General features: G+C 42.5%; 1 protein-coding gene across 1 annotated transcript in view; it reads left to right on the plus strand.

Moving 5' to 3' along the window:
* Positions 1 to 4609: 4609 nt before the first annotated feature.
* LOC143929549 (receptor-type tyrosine-protein phosphatase eta-like) overlaps positions 4610 to 21871 on the plus strand; it is a 48523-nt gene continuing 31261 nt past the window's right edge. The window contains exons 1-4 of the mRNA XM_077453428.1: positions 4610 to 4663; positions 11601 to 11619; positions 13963 to 14217; positions 18822 to 19053. Of these exons, the coding sequence (XP_077309554.1) occupies positions 4610 to 4663; positions 11601 to 11619; positions 13963 to 14217; positions 18822 to 19053 (560 nt within the window). The remainder of the gene's footprint in view (positions 4664 to 11600; positions 11620 to 13962; positions 14218 to 18821; positions 19054 to 21871) is intronic.

Consider the following 21871-nt stretch of genomic DNA (forward strand, 5'->3'; position numbering starts at 1 on the left):
TGCAGATTTGTCGGCTGCACATCCATGATGGGAATCTCCCGTTCCACCACATCTCAAAGGTGCTCTATTGGATGAGATGTGGTGGGTGTGGAGGATTTGTGGATAATGGCTCTCTCCATGGTTCGCTGGAGTCCCAAAGCCTTAAGGCCTGTACACACGATCTGACTTTTTGACAACAAACATGCAAATTAGCTGTTTTAAGGCAACATCTGACCGTCTGTACGCTCCATCAAACAAACTTTTTCGGTTTTCATCTGACTTTTGTTGGCTGTGCGAACGGACAAACTTTTTGACAACATAAGTCAGATGGAGCAAAGTCCGATAGTGTGTACACAAGACCATCGGACTTTTGTACAAAGTACAAACACACAAGCTCAGAACCAATGCAAAAGATCAGACAACAAAACAGAAGTTGACCAAAGGGTGGCGCCGGAGTAATTGAACGTCCTCTTTTGAAGTGTCGTCAGCACGTTGAAACGTCACTATGTTCGTGTTTGTTGCCTAAAAAGTCAGATCGTGTGTATGCAATACAAACTTACGGCCAACGCCCTTTGTACAAAAGTCCACGGGAAACTTTGTACAAAGTCCGATCGTGTGTATGGGGCTTTAGAAATGGCTTTGTAACCCGTTCCAGACCGATACATGTCAATTACTGTGTTTCTCATCTGTTTTTGAATGTCTTTAGATCGCGGCATGATTTGTTGCTTTTTGAGATCTTCTCGCGTGCTTCACTTTGTCAGACAGCTCCTATTTAAAGAGGAGTTCCCCTTAAAGAAAAATAAAAAATAAAAGTCAGCAGCTACAAATACTGCAGCTGCTGACTTTTAATAATCGGACACTTACCTGTCCCAGGGTCCAGCGCTGCGGGGGGGACAAAGCCTCGCTCGTTCCCCCCTCCGCTCGGCGGCGCCGGCATTGCAACTGTGGGTACCCACTGCATGTGCGCGAGCACCGTGATTGGCCGCGCAGTCATCAGGGACCTGTCACGTGTCCCAGATGACTGACAGGAGGGAGGGGGCGGAGCTGAGCCCTTCCTGCTTCGAGGGGAAGTGATGTCACCAGCCCAGGCACTGAAGGAGGCAGACTACGAGGGACACCCTAGCAACAGCCATTTAGAGGTGAGTTATTTTTTCCAAATTTTTTTTTTTTTAGGAATTTTGATGCATTTTTATTTTTTTCTGTGCAACACCACTTTAAGTAATTTCTTAATTTGATATTCAACAGGTTCTGCAGTAATCAGGCCCAGGTGTGGCAAGTGAAATTTAACTCAGCTTTCCAAAAAGAGGGGTTAATCACAGTTCATGATTTAGCAAGGAAGGGGCAATTACTTTTTGGACAGTTTTTTTACCCTTAATAAATGAAATCATAATTAAAAAATTGCATTTTGTATTCACTCGGGTTATCTTTGTGTAATATTAAAATTTATTTGATGATCTGAATCGTTTAATAGTGACAAAATATGCAAAAAAATAAAAATCAGGGAGGGGGCAAATACTTTTTCACAACACTGTATGATTTATAATCTAACAATTTGATTATCAAGATTTTCTAGTATATAATTTAACCACTTGCCGACCAGCCACTGTAATTATACGGTGGCAGGTCGGCACGTTCCCGTTGAATCGCCGTAGTTGTACGTTGGCCCTTTAATCAGCTCTAGCAGATGAGGGCGCTTGCTGCGCGGTGGGGGACCCAATGCGCGTGGCCGGGGACCGTGATGTCCGCCACGCACTAGAGCCAGAACGAGGATGTGTGTAAACACACAAATCCCCATTCTGTCAGGAGAGACAGATCGTCTGTTCCCACTAGTTAGGAACAGCGATCTGTCTCCTCCTCTAGTCAGTCACATCTCCCCACAATTAGAAACACACTGGAGGGAACACATTTAACCCCTTGATCGCCCCCTAGTGTTAACCTCTTCCCTAGCAGTGACATTTACACAGTAATCAGTGCATTTTTTTCTTTAGCACTGATAGCTGTATAAATGTCAATAGTCCCAAAAATGTGTCAAAAGTGTTCGATCTGTCCGCTGCAATGTGGCAGTCCCGCTAAAAATTGCAGATCACCGCCATTACTAGTAAAAAAAATAATAATAAAAATGCCATAAAAATGCCATAAATCTATTCCCTATTTTGTAGACACTATAACTTTTGCGCAAACCAATCAATATACACTTATTGCAATTTTTTTTACAAAAATATGTAGAAGAATATATATCGGTCTAAACTGATGAAGAAATAAATGTTTTTTACATTTTTTTGGGGGATATTTGTTATAGTAAAAAGTATAAAAGATTGTTTCTTTTTCAAAATTGTTGCTTTTTGTTGTTTATAGCGCAAAAAATAAAAACCGCAGAGGTGATCAAATGTCACCAAAAGAAAGCTCTGTTGGTAGGAAAAAAAGGTTGTCAATTTTGTTTGGGCACAGCGTCGCACGACCGCGCAATGGTCAGTTAAAGCACAAAAAGTGGCCTGGTCATTAAGGGGGAAATTCTTCCGGTCCTTAAGTGGTTAAAGGCCCATCATAAACGATATAATCTACATTCATCTAATAAATATTAATGCCTTCCTCCCTTCAATGGGGTTTGTACCCCCTAGAGGCTGAAAGGATTGGTGATCATGTGACCACTGTGATCAGTCCTGTCAGCTGCCACTTGTTAGTGGGAACTACAAACTGTTCATGCAAATAAAGTGTTAGTACTAAAGATTCTCAGGATATACTAACATCTGTGAATCTTTAATTCTTAAGCCTCATACACACCATAAGATTTTCTGCAGACAAAACCTCAGACTTTTGTCCCGAAGGCGTGTGCCTGGATTTTATCTTGCATACAAGGAATTGTCAGCCAACAAACACGAATGTAGTAGCGTACTATGTGGTTTTTCAGCTCTTTAGCGCCACCCTTTGGGCTTCTTCTGCTAATTTCGTGTTAGGTGAGTGTTGATTCGTGCTCTTCAGTTCACGCTTTTCATTTTGTGCTTTTTAGTTCATTTCTGAGTGGCCGTTCATCAACCAGTCATGTTACAGAATCGGGGGGGGGGGGGGGGGGAGATAACGTGTTATTTATTATTGGCCTTGGAGTTATTGCTTTGACCCAAGTCCAGTCCAGGAACAGGAGGAGGAGGATTTCTTGGACCAAAAATTGGTTTCTTTATTAACCCCCCCGGGCGGTATTCCTGAGTCTGGCTCGGGGTGGAGATTTTATACCAAAAGCGGTAGCCCCAGACTCGGGACCGCATCGCTGAATCCAGGGAGACTTTACTTACCTTCTCCCCTGGATCCAGCGATGTCCCCCCGCACTGTGAGCGGCTCGTCCTCCGCTCGATTCATCACGGAGCCGATCTCCGTTCCCTGCGAGCGTTGCGACGCACAGGGACGGAGATCGGCGCCAAATTCAAAAAGTGAAACACACACATTACATACAGTATAATATAATCTTACAGATTACATTGCTGTATGTAATTATTTCACATCCCCTTTGTCCCTAGTGGTCTGCTCAGTGTCCTGCATGCAGTTTTATATTATAAAAACTGTTCTTTCTGCCTGGAAACTGGAGATTGTCCATAGCAACCAAAACTGTAACTTTACATCAAAAATGGTTTTAGACCAGCTAGAAAACAGCGATAATAAATTGGAATCACTCGTAGAATTGAGTGATAGCGATTTGTGGGGAGATCTGTCATCAAATACTGAAAAGTAATGACAGCGACAATTCTGCAACTGAGCAAATTTCAGTGTTTTGATTTGATTACATTATTGGATAATTTTTATTATTATTATTTGGTATAATTATTTATAGTTATTTATTATATTATAATTTATGATTTCATTTTTCAAACTTTATCATACCCGGGATGTCTGCTAGACTGGTTTGGACAGATTTAAGTGAGTTATTCGTAAGAATTACAGGACTACGATATAAAACGCCAAATTTTCATGCAAAATAATTGTACCGCTTTCAGCACCTAAAATCTGAAATAATCATACCGCCAGGGAGGTTAATCGTAACCAATTATGTCATATGCCTTTGCTGCGGGACCTCCAGGAGAATAATCCGGATGATTTTCGGAATTATCTCCGGATGACGGACCCCTGCTTTCACCAACTCTCGGCATTGTTGACCCCCCTATATTAAGAAGCAGGACACATGCATGGGGCTTGAGGTATGAGCAACCAAACTCACTTCGGCCAGGTTCTCTCATTCCTGATTACAGGGGCCACTTACTGGTACTACCAGCATCTGGCACTACTTGCATCTGACATCACATGAGATACTTCTGTATAGATTTTTTTTATTTTTTTTGCTTTGTTCTCTCTGCATTTGAAATATTTGCATATTTCCTTGGGCAGTTTCCCCATCCTATTAAATAACAGACATTCTATTTATACCAAAATGTAACTTAATCCACCTCCTTTCTCCAAACGTTCACTCCCAAGAACTGCTTTATCTATGAAAACTTAAGAAGCAGAAGCAGACTCACTCTTTTTCATTTTGAAGGTTATAAAGATAGGCTTCCTCCATCTGATTTAGAGGAGACGACTTTTGCAGCCAACAAGGGTAAAAAACAAGCTGGATATTTTTGGTGGACAACCTTTGGGAAAGAACAATATGCCCCGGAACGTCCTCCATCTTCTCTTCTTTGTTGGAATAATTGGGGGGAAGGTAAGTTCTGATTCTTATTTGATTATTTTGATTAGGCCCAACCATTTTGAAAAATATAATTATTATTATTAATTAATATTATTATTATTATAATTAATATTATTATTATTATAATTAATATTGTAACATTATATATTAATAAAAAACAAAAATTGCAGCGCTAAATAATGTGGGATACTAGTGACAATACACACCAGACAAATATCAAAGAAAATATTGTGAGAATAAATCTGTGAGAGTAAACTCACTGAAAATGGTGAATTATGAAAAATAATAATCTGCGCAGTTCATGAAAAAATCGCAGAGAATGGGAAAATGCTATGCACATAAAAAAATCCTCATGAGAGGTCAAGACTCTACAACATCAATGAATCAGTCCTTCATGTGACCCCATCCAATTCTTATACGGGAGATTTCAAATATATGTGGTAGTATGGAAATGTGATACTTGACGTCCAAATTCCATCAATACCAAACTTCCAAGAAGATAGCAGGTGCACTTATCATAGAATAATAATGGGTACTGGAGGTTTGAATGGACTAAAATACAACTAAAACAATTCAGATAGTTAAAATACGACTAAAAATAAAATGGCATTTTTAGTCAAAAGACTACAACCCGGCGCGTTTCATCAGTGACGCCTGACGTCATCAGGAGTCCAGAAACGAATAAGGGAACAGGAGGACCTCAATTACGAGGAACGGCTACAAGCACTAAATTTGTTCTCCCTGGAGAAGCAACATTTTTAGTCAAAAGACTATAATTAAATCGAAATTTGATGTCAAAATTATCACTGATAAATAGCACAATCTCAGTTTTTGCAGATGACATAAAAATAAGCAGGGCATTAAGTTCACATCAGGATATAGAAATTTTACAGAAAGACATGAACAAAATAATGGAGTGGGCAACTACATGGCAAATGAGGTTTAACATGGAGAGATGTAGGGTCATGCACTTGGGGGCTAAAAACATAAGCGTAAACTACTCACTGGGGGGGAGAACCTCTTGGAGAGTCAAGGATGGAGAAAGCTCTGGGTATACATACACAATAATACACAATAATAGTGCTAAAAATCATAAGTGAATTCATAAACATGCTTGCCGAAGAAATAATAATAAATAATAAATGTCCAATATAAATGATTTCCAATGGAAATTAGATTTCAAATTAAATGTCCCTAGACCACCGCCAAAATCTTCTATCAACGTGAGACAGATAGCGTCTTCCACCACCACCAGGCAGACAATCTACTCACCAGAAGAATTTGACACCCGTTACAGGGAGTCAAACCAAGGGCAGATATCAGTAGGAGTATGTCTTCTGAAGAGAGACTGTTCCTCGGCACAATGAACTCCAACAAATTGATCGTATATTGAAAAAGAAGAGAGGGCTCCTCATTGTGTAGTATGTAAAAATTCCTTTCATTCCATACGAGGCATCGGCATAAAACACGACAAAAGCAGTTTGCCCGATTCAAAACATGCAGGCACGCCGTTTGCGTTCCACCTGCACTCCAACTAGCTGAAGTGATGTATCACACGCCCTACGAACTGACGCGTTTCGTCAGTGACATCTGACGTCATCAGGAGTCCAGAAACGAATAAGGGAACAGGAGGACCTCAATTACGAGGAACGGCTACAAGCACTAAATTTGTTCTCCCTGGAGAAGCAACATTTTTAGTCAAAAGACTATAACTAAATCGAAATTTGATGTCAAAATTAACACTGATAAATAGCACAATCTCAGTTTTTGCAGATGGCATAAAAATAAGCAGGGCATTAAGTTCACATCAGGATATAGAAACTTTACAGAAAGACATGAACAAAATAATGGAGTGGGCAACTACATGGCAAATGAGGTTTAACATGGAGAGATGTAGGGTCATGCACTTGGGGGCTAAAAACATAAACGTAAACTACTCACTGGGGGGGAGAACCTCTTGGAGAGTCAAGGATGGAGAAAGCTCTGGGTATACATACACAATAATAGTGCTAAAAATCATAAGTGAATTCATAAAAATGCGTGCCGAAGAAATAATAATAAATAATAAATGTCCAATATAAAAGATTTCCAATGGAAATTAGATTTGAAATTAAATGTCCCTAGACCACCACCAAAATCTTCTATCAACGTGAGATAGATAGCGTCTTCCACGACCACCAGGCAGACAATCTACTCACCAGAAGAATTTGACACCCGTTACAGGGAGTCAAACCAAGGGCAGATATCAGTAGGAGTATGTCTTCTGAAGAGAGACTGGTCCTCGGCACGATGAACTCCAACAAATTGATCGTATATTGAAAAAGAAGAAAGGGCTCCTCATTGTGTAGTATGTAAAAATTCCTTTTATTCCATACGAGGCATCGGCAAAAAACACGACAAAAGCAGTTTGCCCAATTCAAAATATGCAGGTCCGCCGTTTGCGTTCCACCTGCACTCCAACTAGCTGAAGTGATGTATCACACGCCCTACGAACTGACGCGTTTCGTCAGTGACATCTGACGTCATCAGGAGTCCAGAAACGAATAAGGGGACAGGAGGACCTCAATTACGAGGAACGGCTACAAGCACTAAATTTGTTCTCCCTGGAGAAGCGACGCTTGAGAGGCAGTGTTAATTTCGTAGGCGAAAACGACTAAAACATTTTAGTGGACTAAATGAAATTCTATTTTAGTCGACTAAAATACAACTAAAACTAAAACAATGTAGATGACTAAAATACTACCAAAACTAAAATGGCATTTTAGTCAAAAGACTAAAATGGGACTAAAACTAAAATGCCATTTTAGTCAAAAGACTAAAGCCCTGTACACACGGTCGGAATTTCCGACGGAAAATGTGAGATCGGATCGTGTGGTCGGAAAATCCGATCGTATGTTGGCTCCATCTGACTTTTTGAGAGCAGGAAAATGTTTTGTTGTCTAAAATTTTCCGACAACAAAATCTGATTGTTTAAATTCTGATTGCGTGCAGACAATTCTGACGGACAAAGAACGATCGGATTTTCCAACAACTTTGTCCGACCGTGTGTATGCAACACAATGGATTTTGTTGTCGGAATTTCCGACCGTGTGTACAGGGCATAAGACTAAAACTAAATTGGAATTTGACTTCAAAATTAACACTAGTGCATGTTCATACCTCAATACCATAAATAATAACATATTAGACTTTCACTCCAGCAGTATATAATGAGTTTGGAAATTGTAGCGAAATAATTAGTAATGCATTACAATTTAATTACACCCATTAGATTTCAGTCGACTAAAACGTAGGTAATTTTAGTTGACTAAAATATACTGGAGATTTAGTCGACTAAATACGACTAAAACTAAAACAATTGCAGAAGACTAAAATGGGACTAAAACTAAAATGCCATTTTAGTCCTAAGACTAAAACTAAATCGAAATTTGCTGCCAAAATTTACACTGTTGAGAAGGGACATGATAGCGATCTACAAATACCTCAATGGTGATCCCAGCATAGGAAAAAAACGATTCAGCCTCAGGGAGAGTAAAGCCTTGTACACACGGTCGGAGAATCCATCGGAATGTGTCCTACCGGACCGTGTTGTCCGACTGTGTGTGGTATGCATCGGACTGATTCCGTCGGAATATCCGTCGGACCAAATTTTCCAACTTGTTGGAAATATTTTCTGACCAACTGGTTCGATCGGACATACTCCGATCATGTGTCGAGAATTTTGATCGGACAAAGTGCCACGCATGCTCAGATCAAATTCCTACATCAAAGCTATTGGCTACTAGCCTGAACGTAGTCCCATCGTAACAAAATTACGTCATCACGTTCTGAATGATTGGATTTTTCGACAACTTTGTCCGACCGTGTGTATGCAACAGTTTCGGACAAGATCCGACGGACAAAATCCGACGGACAAAATCCGACGAATTTGGTTGTCGAAATCTCCGACCGTGTGTACAGGGGCTAAGAGGACACGGGCCACACAATGAGATTGGAGAAGAAGCTGTTTAACCTTAAACTGAGCAGGGGGTTTTCCACTGTCAGTGCAATAAGAATGTGGAACTCCCTTCCACAATTGGTGGTGTCAGAGGGGATTATGGATATTTTTAAAATACTTTTGGACATGCATCTTAACCATTTCAGCCCCGGAAGAATTTACCTTTTTGCCCCCTTTGTTTTCTGTTTGTAAACAAAGGGGGCGAAGATCCTGGGTGATGTGATTGACTAAATATGACCCTATTTGATCAATGACATCACCCAGGATCTTTGCCACTGTATTTACATTCCAGGGCACCAGGGAAACTGTAGTTTATTTATGATATAAGTAGTGGTGGGTTAAGATCAGCATGAGCAACAGGTTATTATGGTGGTGGGTCGGCATCGTCAGACATTGTTTATCATGATTGACATAGATCATCATGCCATTCCAGGAGTGTGCTCAATTTTAAAGCTTGACATTTAGGAGTGCATTATGCAGAGAATGCAGGTTTCAACAGTGCATTACGCTGGGACCAGGAGTGCATTGCGGTCAGGATGCAGAGATCAGGAGTGCGTTGCGGTCATAATGCAGAGATCAGGAGTGCATTGCGGCCATAATGCAGAGATCAGGAGTGCATTGTGGTCAGAATGCAGAGATCAGGAGTGCATTGCGGTCAGAATGCAGAGATCAGGAGTGCATTGCGGTCAGAATGCAGGGATCAGGAGTGTGTTGTGGTCAGAATGCAGAGATCAGGAGTGCGTTGCGGTCAGAATGCAGGGACCAGGAGTGTATTGCGGTTAGAATGCAGAGATCAGGAGTGCGTTGCGGTCAGAATGCAAGGATCAGGAGTGTGTTGCGGTCAGAATGCAGGGATCAGGAGTGCGTTGCGGTCAGAATGCAGAGATCAGGAGTGCGTTGCGGTCAGAATGCAGAGATCAGGAGTGCATTGCGGTCAGAATGCAGAGATCAGGAGTGCGTTGCGGTCAGAATGCAGAGATCAGGAGTGCATTGCGGTCAGAATGCAGAGATCAGGAGTGCATTGCGGTCAGAATGCAGAGATCAGGAGTGCATTGCGGTCAGAATGCAGAGATCAGGAGTGCATTGCGGTCAGAATGCAGAGATCAGGAGTGCATTGCGGTCAGAATGCAGAGATCAGGAGTGCATTGCGGTCAGAATGCAGAGATCAGGAGTGCATTGCGGTCAGAATGCAGAGATCAAGAGTGCATTGCGGTCAGAATGCAGAGATCAGGAGTGCGTTGCGGTCAGAATGCAGAGATCAAGAGTGCATTGCGGTCAGAATGCAGGGATCAGGAGTGCGTTGTGGTCAGAATGCAGAGATCAGGAGTGTGTTGCGGTCAGAATGCAGAGATCAGGAGTGTGTTGTGGTCAGAATGCAGAGATCAGGAGTGCGTTGTGGTCAGAATGCAGAGATCAGGAGTGCGTTGCGGTCAGAATGCAGGGATCAGGAGTGTGTTGCGGTCAGAATGCAGAGATCAAGAGTGCATTGCGGTCAGAATGCAGGGATCAGGAGTGCGTTGTGGTCAGAATGCAGAGATCAGGAGTGTGTTGCGGTCAGAATGCAGAGATCAGGAGTGCGTTGCGGTCAGAATGCAGGGATCAGGAGTGCGTTGCGGTCAGAATGCAGGGATCAGGAGTGCATTGCGGTCAGAATGCAGAGATCAGGAGTGTGTTGCGGTCAGAATGCAGAGATCAAGAGTGCATTGCGGTCAGAATGCAGGGATCAGGAGTGCGTTGTGGTCAGAATGCAGAGATCAGGAGTGTGTTGCGGTCAGAATGCAGAGATCAGGAGTGTGTTGTGGTCAGAATGCAGAGATCAGGAGTGCGTTGTGGTCAGAATGCAGAGATCAGGAGTGCGTTGCGGTCAGAATGCAGGGATCAGGAGTGTGTTGCGGTCAGAATGCAGAGATCAAGAGTGCATTGCGGTCAGAATGCAGGGATCAGGAGTGCGTTGTGGTCAGAATGCAGAGATCAGGAGTGTGTTGCGGTCAGAATGCAGAGATCAGGAGTGTGTTGCGGTCAGAATGCAGGGATCAGGAGTGCGTTGTGGTCAGAATGCAGGGATCAGGAGTGTGTTGCGGTCAGAATGCAGAGATCAGGAGTGCGTTGCGGTCAGAATGCAGGGATCAGGAGTGCGTTGTGGTCAGAATGCCGAGATCAGGAGTGTGTTGTGGTCAGAATGCAGGGATCAGAAGTGTGTTGTGGTCAGAAGGCTTGATGCTGGGAGGGAGAAAGGACCGGCACATAGAAGGCGGAGGTCGGTGGCGCAGGAACCTATTCGTGGTCCACCTGTCACCTGCCGGCGGTCAACAGGTGGACCACGATCAACGAGTTGATGACCCCCAGATTTGACTGACTGCTTTCTGAATTCTGCATCCCAGTTAGTATGTATCCTGTTGACATCCTGTCTGATCCTGGCTGGCATGTAACTATTAGGCCGCGTACACACGCGCGGACTGTTCGCCCAACTTTGTCCGTCCAACAGTTTCGGCAAACAGTCCGCTCAAACTTAGCATGGACGGACATGGCCACACACGACGGACGAACAGTTTGCTGAAACCGTGCGCGATGACGTGAACGGCACGTACGACGGGACGAAAAATACGACGTCCTATACACTGCATTATAGCTTTCGGCGTGAAAATCCTTTCTGAGCATGCGCGCAACTTTGTTTGACGAGCAAGCCTACACACGGGCGGACTGTTCGCTCAAACAAGGTTTCAGCGGACAGTTTTTCGGAAATTCCGAAAAACCTTGTCCGTCCAACTGTCCGCTGAAACTGTCCGCTGAAAGCCCACACACGAGCGGACTGTCCGCCCAAACACTGTTCAGCGGACAAAGTTGGGCGAACAGTCCGCCCGTGTGTACGCGGCCTCAGGCTGAATTTCAATATATGTAAATTGCTATGACTAAAGAACTTTGCTAATTCTGCTTCTTTTTCTTTCAATTCAGGTTGAAGCAATATGTGAAGGTAAGGATTATTGTTAGTTGTTAGTATTATGCTGTGCTCCGCCCACCAAACAAGTGGTGATGTCATAATGAGGGAGGTGCGCACATATGCACATCAGTAATATTCACTGTTGATAGTGGCACCACAGGGTAGAAAATCCACATGTATAATGCCAGGTTTGTCCCAGAAAACACTCGCCATCCCTTTACATTCAGATGAAATTGTTCCATTGCTTTGATGCCTGTTTTGATTCCGCAGTGCAATGATGCGATCGAGAAAATCCCGGCCTTCCCCGTCAAAACAGGTTATGCGTCAATTATGCAGGTTTAGGCTTTCCATGCACTGAATGTTCACAGGTATGACTGCTGTGGGCCGGGAATCACCACGGCCGAGATCATCACTGACAGACGTACTGCCATCTTTGAAACCTTTACACTAGGGTTGCACCGATACCACTTTTTTAAGACCAAAGTACCGATACTTTTTTCAAGTACTCGCTGATACCGATTAGCAATACTTTTTTTTTCTTTTTTAATGTCATGTGACAATGGCACTAATATGCAGCACTTATGGGCACTGATAGGTGGCACTGATGAGGCGTGGATTGTGTCAGTAGTTTTTTATTTTTATTTATTTTTTTACAATTAATTTTTTTATTATTTTTTACAATTTATATATTTTTTTGTTATTTTGTTTAGGGTTACTAATATCAGTATCGGTACCAATACCGAGCATTTGCCCAAGTACTTGTACTCGGGCAAATGCTTCGATGCTTCACCCGATACCTGGACAGTCGGGGATGATCGGTGCGGTGGGGGGAGTTACAATCACCGATCTCCCTGTATAGATTTCAATAAAGCCTGACAGCGGCTTCTCCCCGGACCCCTCCCCCCGCTTTAAGTTACACCCACAATCGCTCGTGACTGAGCAAGAACCGGGATCTGTGTGTGTAAACACACAAATCCCAGTTCTCTCAGGGGCAAGAAGACAGATCGTGTGCTCCTACTAGGAACACCAATTGGTCTCCTCCCCTAGTCAGTAGACATGTGCAATTCATTTCTTTCCAAATTAGTTTTTTAACGAATTTAGACAAATTCTTTAATTCGGAAATATCCGAATTAACGAAAACCCGTTTAACAAATTTTTCTGAATATTCGTACATTAGAATATTCAAAAATTTGTAAATTCATAAATTCGTACATTTGCACATTCGTAAATTCATACATTCGTAAATTCGTACATTCGTAAATTCGTAAATTCGTAAATCTGAAATAATAATTAAATAATAATAACTTAACTATTACTAACTATAAAATTATAGGTATTGTAATTTCCTTTCAAATCTGGCTTTTAGTGAACGTAACAAATACAAATTTATCTGAAGTTACGAATTATCCAAAATAACGAATGCCGTATCCAAACAAATGGAACGTAACGAATTAATAATAATAAATAACAATAATAATAATAAAAACTTTTTATTATTAATATTTTTTATAAATTTTTTCCGTTCCATTTGTTTAGATTCGGCATTCGTTATTTTGGATAATTCGTAACTTCGGATAACTTCGTATTCGTTACGTTCACTAGCAGCCAAATTTGAAAAGAAATTTAATAGTTAGTTACTATTTCATATTTTTGAATTTTGGGTTTTCGGATTTTTGAATTTTGAATTTCCAAATTTCTGAATTTACGAATGTACGAATTTACGAATATATGAATATTCTAATTTACAAATGTATGACTGTACGAATGTACGAATATATGAATTTTCGAATTTACGAATGTAAAAATTTACGAATGTACGAATGTGCAAATGTACGAATGTGCTAATTTACTAATTGTGATCATAACGATTGACCCAAAAAAAAAAACCCCCTAAAAATTAAATGAAAACAAGCAATTTTTTTGGCAGTGCACATGTCTACTAGTCAGTCCCCCCCCCCCCCCACACCCCTAGGGATCACCGCTATTACTAGTATAAAAAAAAAAAAAAAAAATGCCATAAATCTATCCCCTATTTTGTAGACGCTATAACGTAAACCAATCAATATACGCTTATTGCAATTTAAAAAAAATTTTTTTTTTACCAAAAATATGTAGAAGAATACATATCAGCCTAAACTGACGAAGAATTTTATTTTTATTTTTAAATTTGAGATATTGAGATATTGAGAAATTTGAGATATTTATTATAGCGCTCTTTTTTTGTTTATAGTGCAAAAAATAAGAAAAACGCAGAGCTGATCAAATACCACCAAAAGAAAGCTATATTTATGGGGGGAAAAAAGGACGTCAATTTTGTTTGGGTACAGCTAAATGTGTCTTATAAAGCACATAACATTATGAACATTGTATTTCCAGTTCCCGGACAAGCTGTGGGTGTCACAGTGAACAATTACCAGTTGGTGAATTCTCTGGTGGTGAACTGGAAGGCGCCAACAGGAAACGTGTCCAATTATAATGTCACCATAACAGGAGATGTAAATAGGACATTGCAGAATACATCTACACAAGTGACCTTCACTAACTTACTACCAGGAAGGAATTATACCAGCACTGTACAGACAATCAGTGGGAGCTGCAACAGTCCAATCACTACAGTGACAGCGGCCACATGTGAGTATGATCCACGAGTGATCTGTGTCATATGTGTATGATCAGAGCATGGGGAATTCAGCTTTACGTTACCAAGTGTGAAATATAAGAACAATTTTTGAGAACGTCTTATTCACTTTTTATATGACAGAGGTAGAATGCCAACCAAAAATCCAGAAAAAACACATAAAACAAATGTTATAAATTAAGTTGCAGTTCAGTGAGTAAAATAAGTATTGATCCCCAAGTAAAACATGACTTAGTACTTGGTGGAGAAATTCTTGTTGGCAAGCACAGAGGTCAGACGTTTCTTGTAGTTGGTGACCAGGTTTGCACACATCTCAGGAGGGATTTTGGTGGTCCACTCTTCACAGATCTTCTCTAAATCCTTAAGGTTTCTTGGCCGCCTCTTGGAAACTCAAAGCCCCCTCCATAAATTTTGTATAGGATTAAGGTCTGGAGACTGGCTAGGCCACTCCATGACCTCATAGTTGCCAACATTCTAAAAAAAAAAATTGCTACATTTTTTTCAATGTGGGCAGAGTTATATTTTAATTAGGGGCGGGGCATTTATTTGTAGGTTTGGATTAGTAAAGCAGGGAAAATGGGCATGCCTTAATTCATTTTCTTTTTGGGGCGTGGCTTAATGGAGGTGTGGTTAGAGTTTAAAATGAAAGAGGGATGGAGGGGGAAGGAAGAGAGGGAGAAAAAGGAGAGAGAAAACGAGAGAAAGGGAGAAAAGGAGAGAAAGGGAGAAGGTCAGAGTGGGGGGGGGGGGGCATGATACAGGAGATGGTCAGAGATTGCAGATAGGAAACAAGAGACAGTCAGAGAGCATGAGGACATGGTACAGAACACTGTTGGAGAGGGTGCAGACATAGTACAGGAGACTGTCAGAGTGTGCAGACATGGTACAGGAGAGGGTGAGAGGGTGCCGACATGGTGGAGGAGAGGGTGAGGACATGGTACAGGACAGGGTGAGAGGGTGTGGACATGGTACAGGAGAGGGTGAGAGGGTATGGACATGGTACAGGAGAGGGTGTGGACATGGTACAGGAGAGGGTGAGAGGGTGTGGACATGGTACAGGAGAGGGTGTGGACATGGTACAGGGAGGGTGTGGACATGGTACAGCAGAGGGTGCAGACATGGTACAGGAGAGGGTGAGAGGGTGTGGACGTGGTACAGGAGAGGGTGAGAGGGTGCTGACATAGTACAGGAGAGGGTGAGAGGGTGTGGACATGGGGCAGGAGAGTGTGAAGACATAGTACAGGAGAGGTTGAGGACATGGTACAGGAGAGGGTGAGAGGCTGTGGACATGGTACAGGAGAGGGTGAGGACATGGTACAGGGGAGGGTGAGAGGGTGCAGACATGGTACAGGACTTCACTTCATCTGCAACTCCAACACAGCGCTCTCTAACCCCCCCAAACATACAGACCATCCAGCAAATCACCCCGGGCATGGCCACTCACCTGCAACATCCTGGTTCTTGCAGCATCTCCCCCTGCACCTCTGCTGGCTGTCAGCACACTAAGAGAGAGGAGAGGGCGTACGGCAGCTCTGTGGTGCTCGCAGGATCTCCATGTGGCTAGCAGGTCTCTTCCGTGTGTACAATGCAGAGGGCAGGGGCCTCTGACCCAGACAGCTAACCGGCATTAGTGTACAAGTGAATTGCTCTGCTTGTACACTAGAGAGAAGCTGATTAGCTGTCCAGGTCGGGGCCTCCCCCCTCTGCACTGTACACACGTTTCCAATTTTTTTTTTGGCCATCTACCACGGGAATCCCTAGATGGACAAGAGATCAAGAAGGTAATGGTAAGCCCAATAAAAACCAGCAGCTCCTTCGGGGGTCACTGCTACATTCGTAAATTTAAATATTTGTCAATTTGTAAATTCGTAAATTCTAAATTTGAATATTCGAAATTGGGAAAAATTTGAAATTCGTAAATTCTAAAATGCGAAAATTTGAAATTTGAAAATGTAGTAAATTCCGAAATTCCAAAACCCATAGATTCGAAAATGAGAACGAAAAACCGAAAATTTGAAAATTCTGAAATCCGAATATTCTGAAATTAAGATTTTCTTTTTTTTTTAAATCACTATGCCGCCTTAATAGTTTACCTTAACCTCCCTGGCGGTATGATTCAGTCTGGAATTAGGTACAATTATTTTGCACAGAAATCTGGCTTTTATTTTGTAGTCCTGTAATTCTTAGGAATAACGCTCTGAAATCTCTTCAAACCAGAGTCTAGCGGACATCCCGGGTATGATAAAATTTATAATATAATAAAGAATAATAAAAATTATTCAATAATGTAATCAAATCCAAAAAAAAACTGAAAAAGGGACATGTTTTGGTTGCTATGGACAATCTCCAAATTCCAGGCAGAAAAAACAGTATTTATAATATAAAAGTGCATGCAGGGCATTGCACAGACCACTAGGGACAAAGGGGGGGTGTATTTTTTACTACAGCACTGTAATCTGTAAGATTACAGTGCTGTGTGTGTTTTGTGTGTTTTTACTTTTTTGAATTTGCCGCCGATCTCCGATCCCGTGCGCCGTAACGTCGCAGGGAACGGAGCTCGGCGGCATTCGGCACTGTGAATCGAGCGGAGGACAACTCGATCACACAGTGCGGGGGACATCGCTGGATCCAGGGGACAAGGTGAGTAACTCTCCCTGTGTCCTCCCCTGCATCGAGCGATGCGATCCCGAGTCTGGCTCGGGGTTACCGCTAATGTAATTAAAATCCCAACCCGAGCCAGACTCGGGATTACCGCTAGGGAGGTTAAAGGGGTTGTATGAATTCTATGCATTTAGTTAAAAAGACTTCTGTGTGCAGCAGCCCCTCTTCCCCCCCCCCCCAATACTTGCCTGAGCCCCCTCTCTGTCCAGCGATGTCCAGAGTGTCACGACTGTCTGATACTCTCCCTCCTGATTGGCTGAGACACAGCAGTGGCACCAATGGATTCCACTGCTGTCAAAGTCAGTTTGCCAATCAGGAGAGAGAGGGGGCGGCTGAATGGACACAGGGAGCTGTGACTCGGTTTGGGTGCCCCCAATAGCAAGCTGTTTGCTGTGGGGGGCACTTGAAAGGAGGGAGGGGCCAGGAGCACCAAAGAGGGACCCGAAAAGAGGAGGATCGGGACTGCTTTGTGCAAATCTTCTGCAACAGTGCAGGTAAGTATAACATCTTTGGTATTTTTAAAGAAAAAAAAATAACAAGACTTTACAATCACTTTAATGCCTTAAAGCAGAAATGAACGCCCTCAATCAACATGCATTAAACCTTATGCTGTTAGCCTAAGAAAAAAAGTAGGAAGGTACTTTATATTAGTTTTTTTAATTAATTCAGTTGCTTCCTGGTTTCTGCCCTAGGCCAAAATTATGTCATGCATCTCAGGAGTCTTCATGGAAGGAGGGGAGGAGGGGCTTTCTCAACTAAGCCCCATCCCGCCTGCAAGTCTGAGCTAAGGGCAGATGGATTGCAGGAATTACCGTATTTATCGGCGTATAACACGCACCCCAAGTTTAGGAGGGAATTTAAAAGAAAAAAACTTTTAGGAGGGAAGTTTAAGGAAAAAAACTTACATTTAAATGCCCATCAATGCAGCCTTGTCAGTGTCATTTGCAGCCTTGCATTGCAGCCTTGTCAGTCGTTTGCAGCCTTGCATTGCAGCCTTCCATTGCAGCCTTGTCAGTCCATTGCAGCCTTGTCAGTCCATTGCAGCCTTGTCAGTCCATTGCAGCCTTGTCAGTCCATTGCAGCCTTGTCAGTGTCTTTGGCATTTAAAAATGGCGCCGCCGAGATACAGAGCGGATGTCCTGTGTATCTCGGCGGCGCTCGGTAGTTCTCGACGGCTTTCAGGTATTTTCGGCCGCACTCGGCGGTTCTCGGCTATTTTCGGCCACACTCGGCCAGTGTGGCCGAAAATAACCGAGAATGGCCGAAGATAGCCGAGAACGCAGAGCCACAGAGAATGGCAGAAATGGGTAGCAACAGTGGGGGGTCGGCGTATAACACGCACCCCCGATTTACCCCTGATTTTAGGGGGGGAAAAAAGTGCGTGTTATACGCCCATAAATACAATATTACATAAATCATCTGTCCTTATTAAATATGTGAAGGGCTAGAAATGCTAGTCAGATGTTTTTCAAAGTGATTTCTCAACAAAATAAAGCATGGAGACATTGATGGATGGATGGGAGAGTTTTCTTTGAAAAAAAAAAATGAATTAAATTGAGTTTTCAGTTTGTTATGAAGGATCCAGTTTAGTTCCACTTTAATGCTCCTTAATTTTAATCTGTTTTTGATCTTATTCATTATATAGCACTGGCAACTTCCATAGTGCTTCAAAGAGAACATTAAATCATTCAAATTTGTGCGTATCCCTATAAAAACTCATGTTTTATTGTGAGTTACTAGCTTTTCTTTTATGTATTTGCCTTATGTGACTGCATTGTATGCTCTGCGTCTCTCCTGAGGCTGCATTGTTCTGTACTGTACATGGCATATGAGGTGTTCTAGCAGTCATTTTGCTCTGTATACGTATTTGCTACCTGTGTGTAAAGATCAACTAACCCAAGCCATTGTCTCTTCTAATTTTCTTTTCTTTTCCCAGATCCAACCCCACCAAGAAATGTTACTTTTATTACAATTGGGGCAAACACCATCACATTATCATGGGTAGAGCCAATGAATATGACCGGTGTGATAAAGTCATACAATATAACCTATTATTGGAATGCTTCTTCCCACATCACTGTGACAAGTAACTCTTCAATTGTCACTCTTCCAAGCCTAAAATCTGGGCATAATTACACCATTACTGTGGTGACAGTTGGAGTCCAGGGGTATCTGAGTACACCTGTCAGCACATCTGTGTTCACAAGTATCTTATGATGTCAAAATGCCAACTATACCGATGTGGGCCCTCTATGTACACTGTGTGGGATATCCAATGGGAAGTGGTAGACTTACCCAAGAAATGTAGGCTGACAGCTGGTTCTTGATAGAGCATGGTACCATGGATCAGGTTACCCCTGGTAGCTGGATGTGCAGAGTAAGAACCATGTTGGCGCACACTGGAAGGGGACATCCTGGATACTGGACTAGAATCACTTCGGAACAGACCAGGGGCGGACTGACAACTCATGGGGCCCCCGGGCAATAGGAGATTATGGGACCCCCGAGCAATAGAAGATTATGGGGCCCCATGGGCAATAGGAGATTATGGGGCCACACAGTATACACACACACACACACACAGTATACACACGCACACACATATACAGTATACACACACAGGACACAGAGTATACACATACTCACACTGAAAAGGTACTGGAGAGGCGGGGCAGCTATAATCTTGGGATTTTTTTAAAAACACAGATTTTTACATACTGTCCCTGGTTTTTTTGAGGCTGGCCACCCTGATGGGGCCCCCTAGTGGCATGGGGCCCTCGGGCAGTGCCCGAGTGCCCCAATGGTCAGTCCGCCCCTGCAACAGACTGACCTGGGAGTTGGATCAGGACTTGATGAGGTAGGAGGATGGTCCCAGGTCAGAGCAGATGACACAAGATCTCCCATGGTGTTGAGTCTAAAAGCCAGCTGCTATTCAGCAGGCACCCTCTCATGAGGGTTTGGGCTTTGATTCATGCTAACCAAAGGTTACGACCCCCAGGTTCACCCTGTTCTAAGTACCACAGACCAGGAGTCGGAGGTTACCAGGAGCAATCTAGAAAACAGATTGCTGTGGACACAGATGGTCAGGAGCAAGCCAGAGGTAATGGTGGGCAATAGACATGGAGAACTAGGAACAAGCCACTGGTAAGGATAGGCAGCAGACATGGATGACCAGAAGGTGCAATGGTATTCTTCTGTGCTCAAGGGTGGTGTAATAGTGTTGGGTGCATCACACAATCTTGGTAGTTCAAAAGGAAGTACAGGTATTGCTGCCCTCTGAGGGTCGGGGGAGAACCCAAAGAAAACACTGTAAAACAAAAAAAAGAGGGCTCACCAACCTAGCACATTACCCAAGTGGTATCTTTAATAATGTAAGAAGTATACTCACAAACACAATGCACAACACAAAAAAGAAGTATACTCACAAATACAATAATGATAAAAGCATATCAAGGTCTGTAGGAGACAGCGACCAGGTCACCAAGAGTGTTCCCATCAAGTCAAAGAACCTTCCAGATGGCTGACGCATTTCAAGGGGAGATCCCCTCTTCCTCTGAGCCCTGGGATAGATGTAGTTATAACATAGGCTGTGGCTTTCAGGGAAAGGGTACAACTTTGATTTGCTATGCCCTGTCAGGATGTCAGGAGGTGGGTACCACTTTGATTGGATGTGTCTGGCGTCCTCCGATTAAAACCCAGATGTGCACATGGCCACATGCCTTAGGAGCAGAGTCCACACTAGATTGAAGAAGGTAAGTACCACTGACACCATCTCTGTGTGTTAGGACACAAATTCCTCCTGATATCATTGTAGTTGGTAGACCAAAAATATAACAATAGGGCACAAATGTAATAGACAGAACAAGATTTTTATTTCTTCCAGCATATGAAAATAGATTGACACAGTAGTGGTAATGATTAACAGTACTTTGTAGTAAAGTTATTTCCATCTCTGTGTTATGAGATACAGTGCCTTGAAAAAGTATTCATACCCCTTGACATTTTCCACATTTTGTCATGTTAAAACCAAAAACATAAATGTATTTTATTGGAATTTTATTTTAAAGACCAACACAAAGTGAAAGGAAAATAATAAATGGTTTTCAACATTTTTTACAGATAAATATGTGAAAAGTGTGGCGTGCATTTGTATTCAGCCCCTTTACTTCGATACCCCTAACTAAAATCTAGTGGAACCAAATGCTTTCAGAAGTCACCTTATTAGTAAATAGAGTCCACCTGTGTGTAAGTTAATCTCAGTATAAATACAGCTGTTCTGTGAAGCCCTCAGAGGTTTGTTAGAGAACCTTAGTGTTGGAATTCATGATTTAATATCATATTTATGGTATTTCATTCCCTGGCTGATACAGACAGATGGCCCCAAGTTGGAATGTAACCAGTTACACATTAAAGCTTTGTAGCATATCAGAAAAACAAGGGCTTGGCTCAAGCCCAGCTGGTGTGATATGTGTGATTACAGGCTTCAAAGAGAATCAGGGCTAGCTAAGACGGCCCAAGGCTCATGGAGATGATTCATGGACAAACGCTGCCCCCTAGTGGACAATACAGCATGCTTCCTGGAGAATGGACCTACTATTGTCATCCCTAATTCCTTTGTTTATTGTATATAGTTAGTTTTCTCAATGGCCTTACCGGTCAGTTTACTATGATATTTTACTACACAACAATAAAAATACACTAATGCCGCGTACACACGATCGGAATTTCGGCCAGCAAAAGACTGATGAGAGGTTTATTTTCATGGGAAAATGCGACTGTATGTATGCTCCATCGGAATTTAGCTGGCCGAATTCCCACCAGCAAAAATTTGAGAGCATGTTCTCAATTTTTCCGATGGAAAAACATCGGAAATTCCAATCACGTGTATGCAATTCCGACGCGCAAAAACTCACGCATGCTCAGGTTCAACTATGAGATGGATGCTATTGGCTACTGGGTATTGAACTTCCTTATTCTAGTCCCGTC

The sequence above is a fragment of the Lithobates pipiens genome, unplaced genomic scaffold (assembly GCF_037356315.1).
Source record: "Lithobates pipiens isolate NorthernLeopardFrog02 unplaced genomic scaffold, aLitPip1_a1.2 Scaffold_24, whole genome shotgun sequence".
NCBI lineage: Eukaryota > Metazoa > Chordata > Amphibia > Anura > Ranidae > Lithobates > Lithobates pipiens.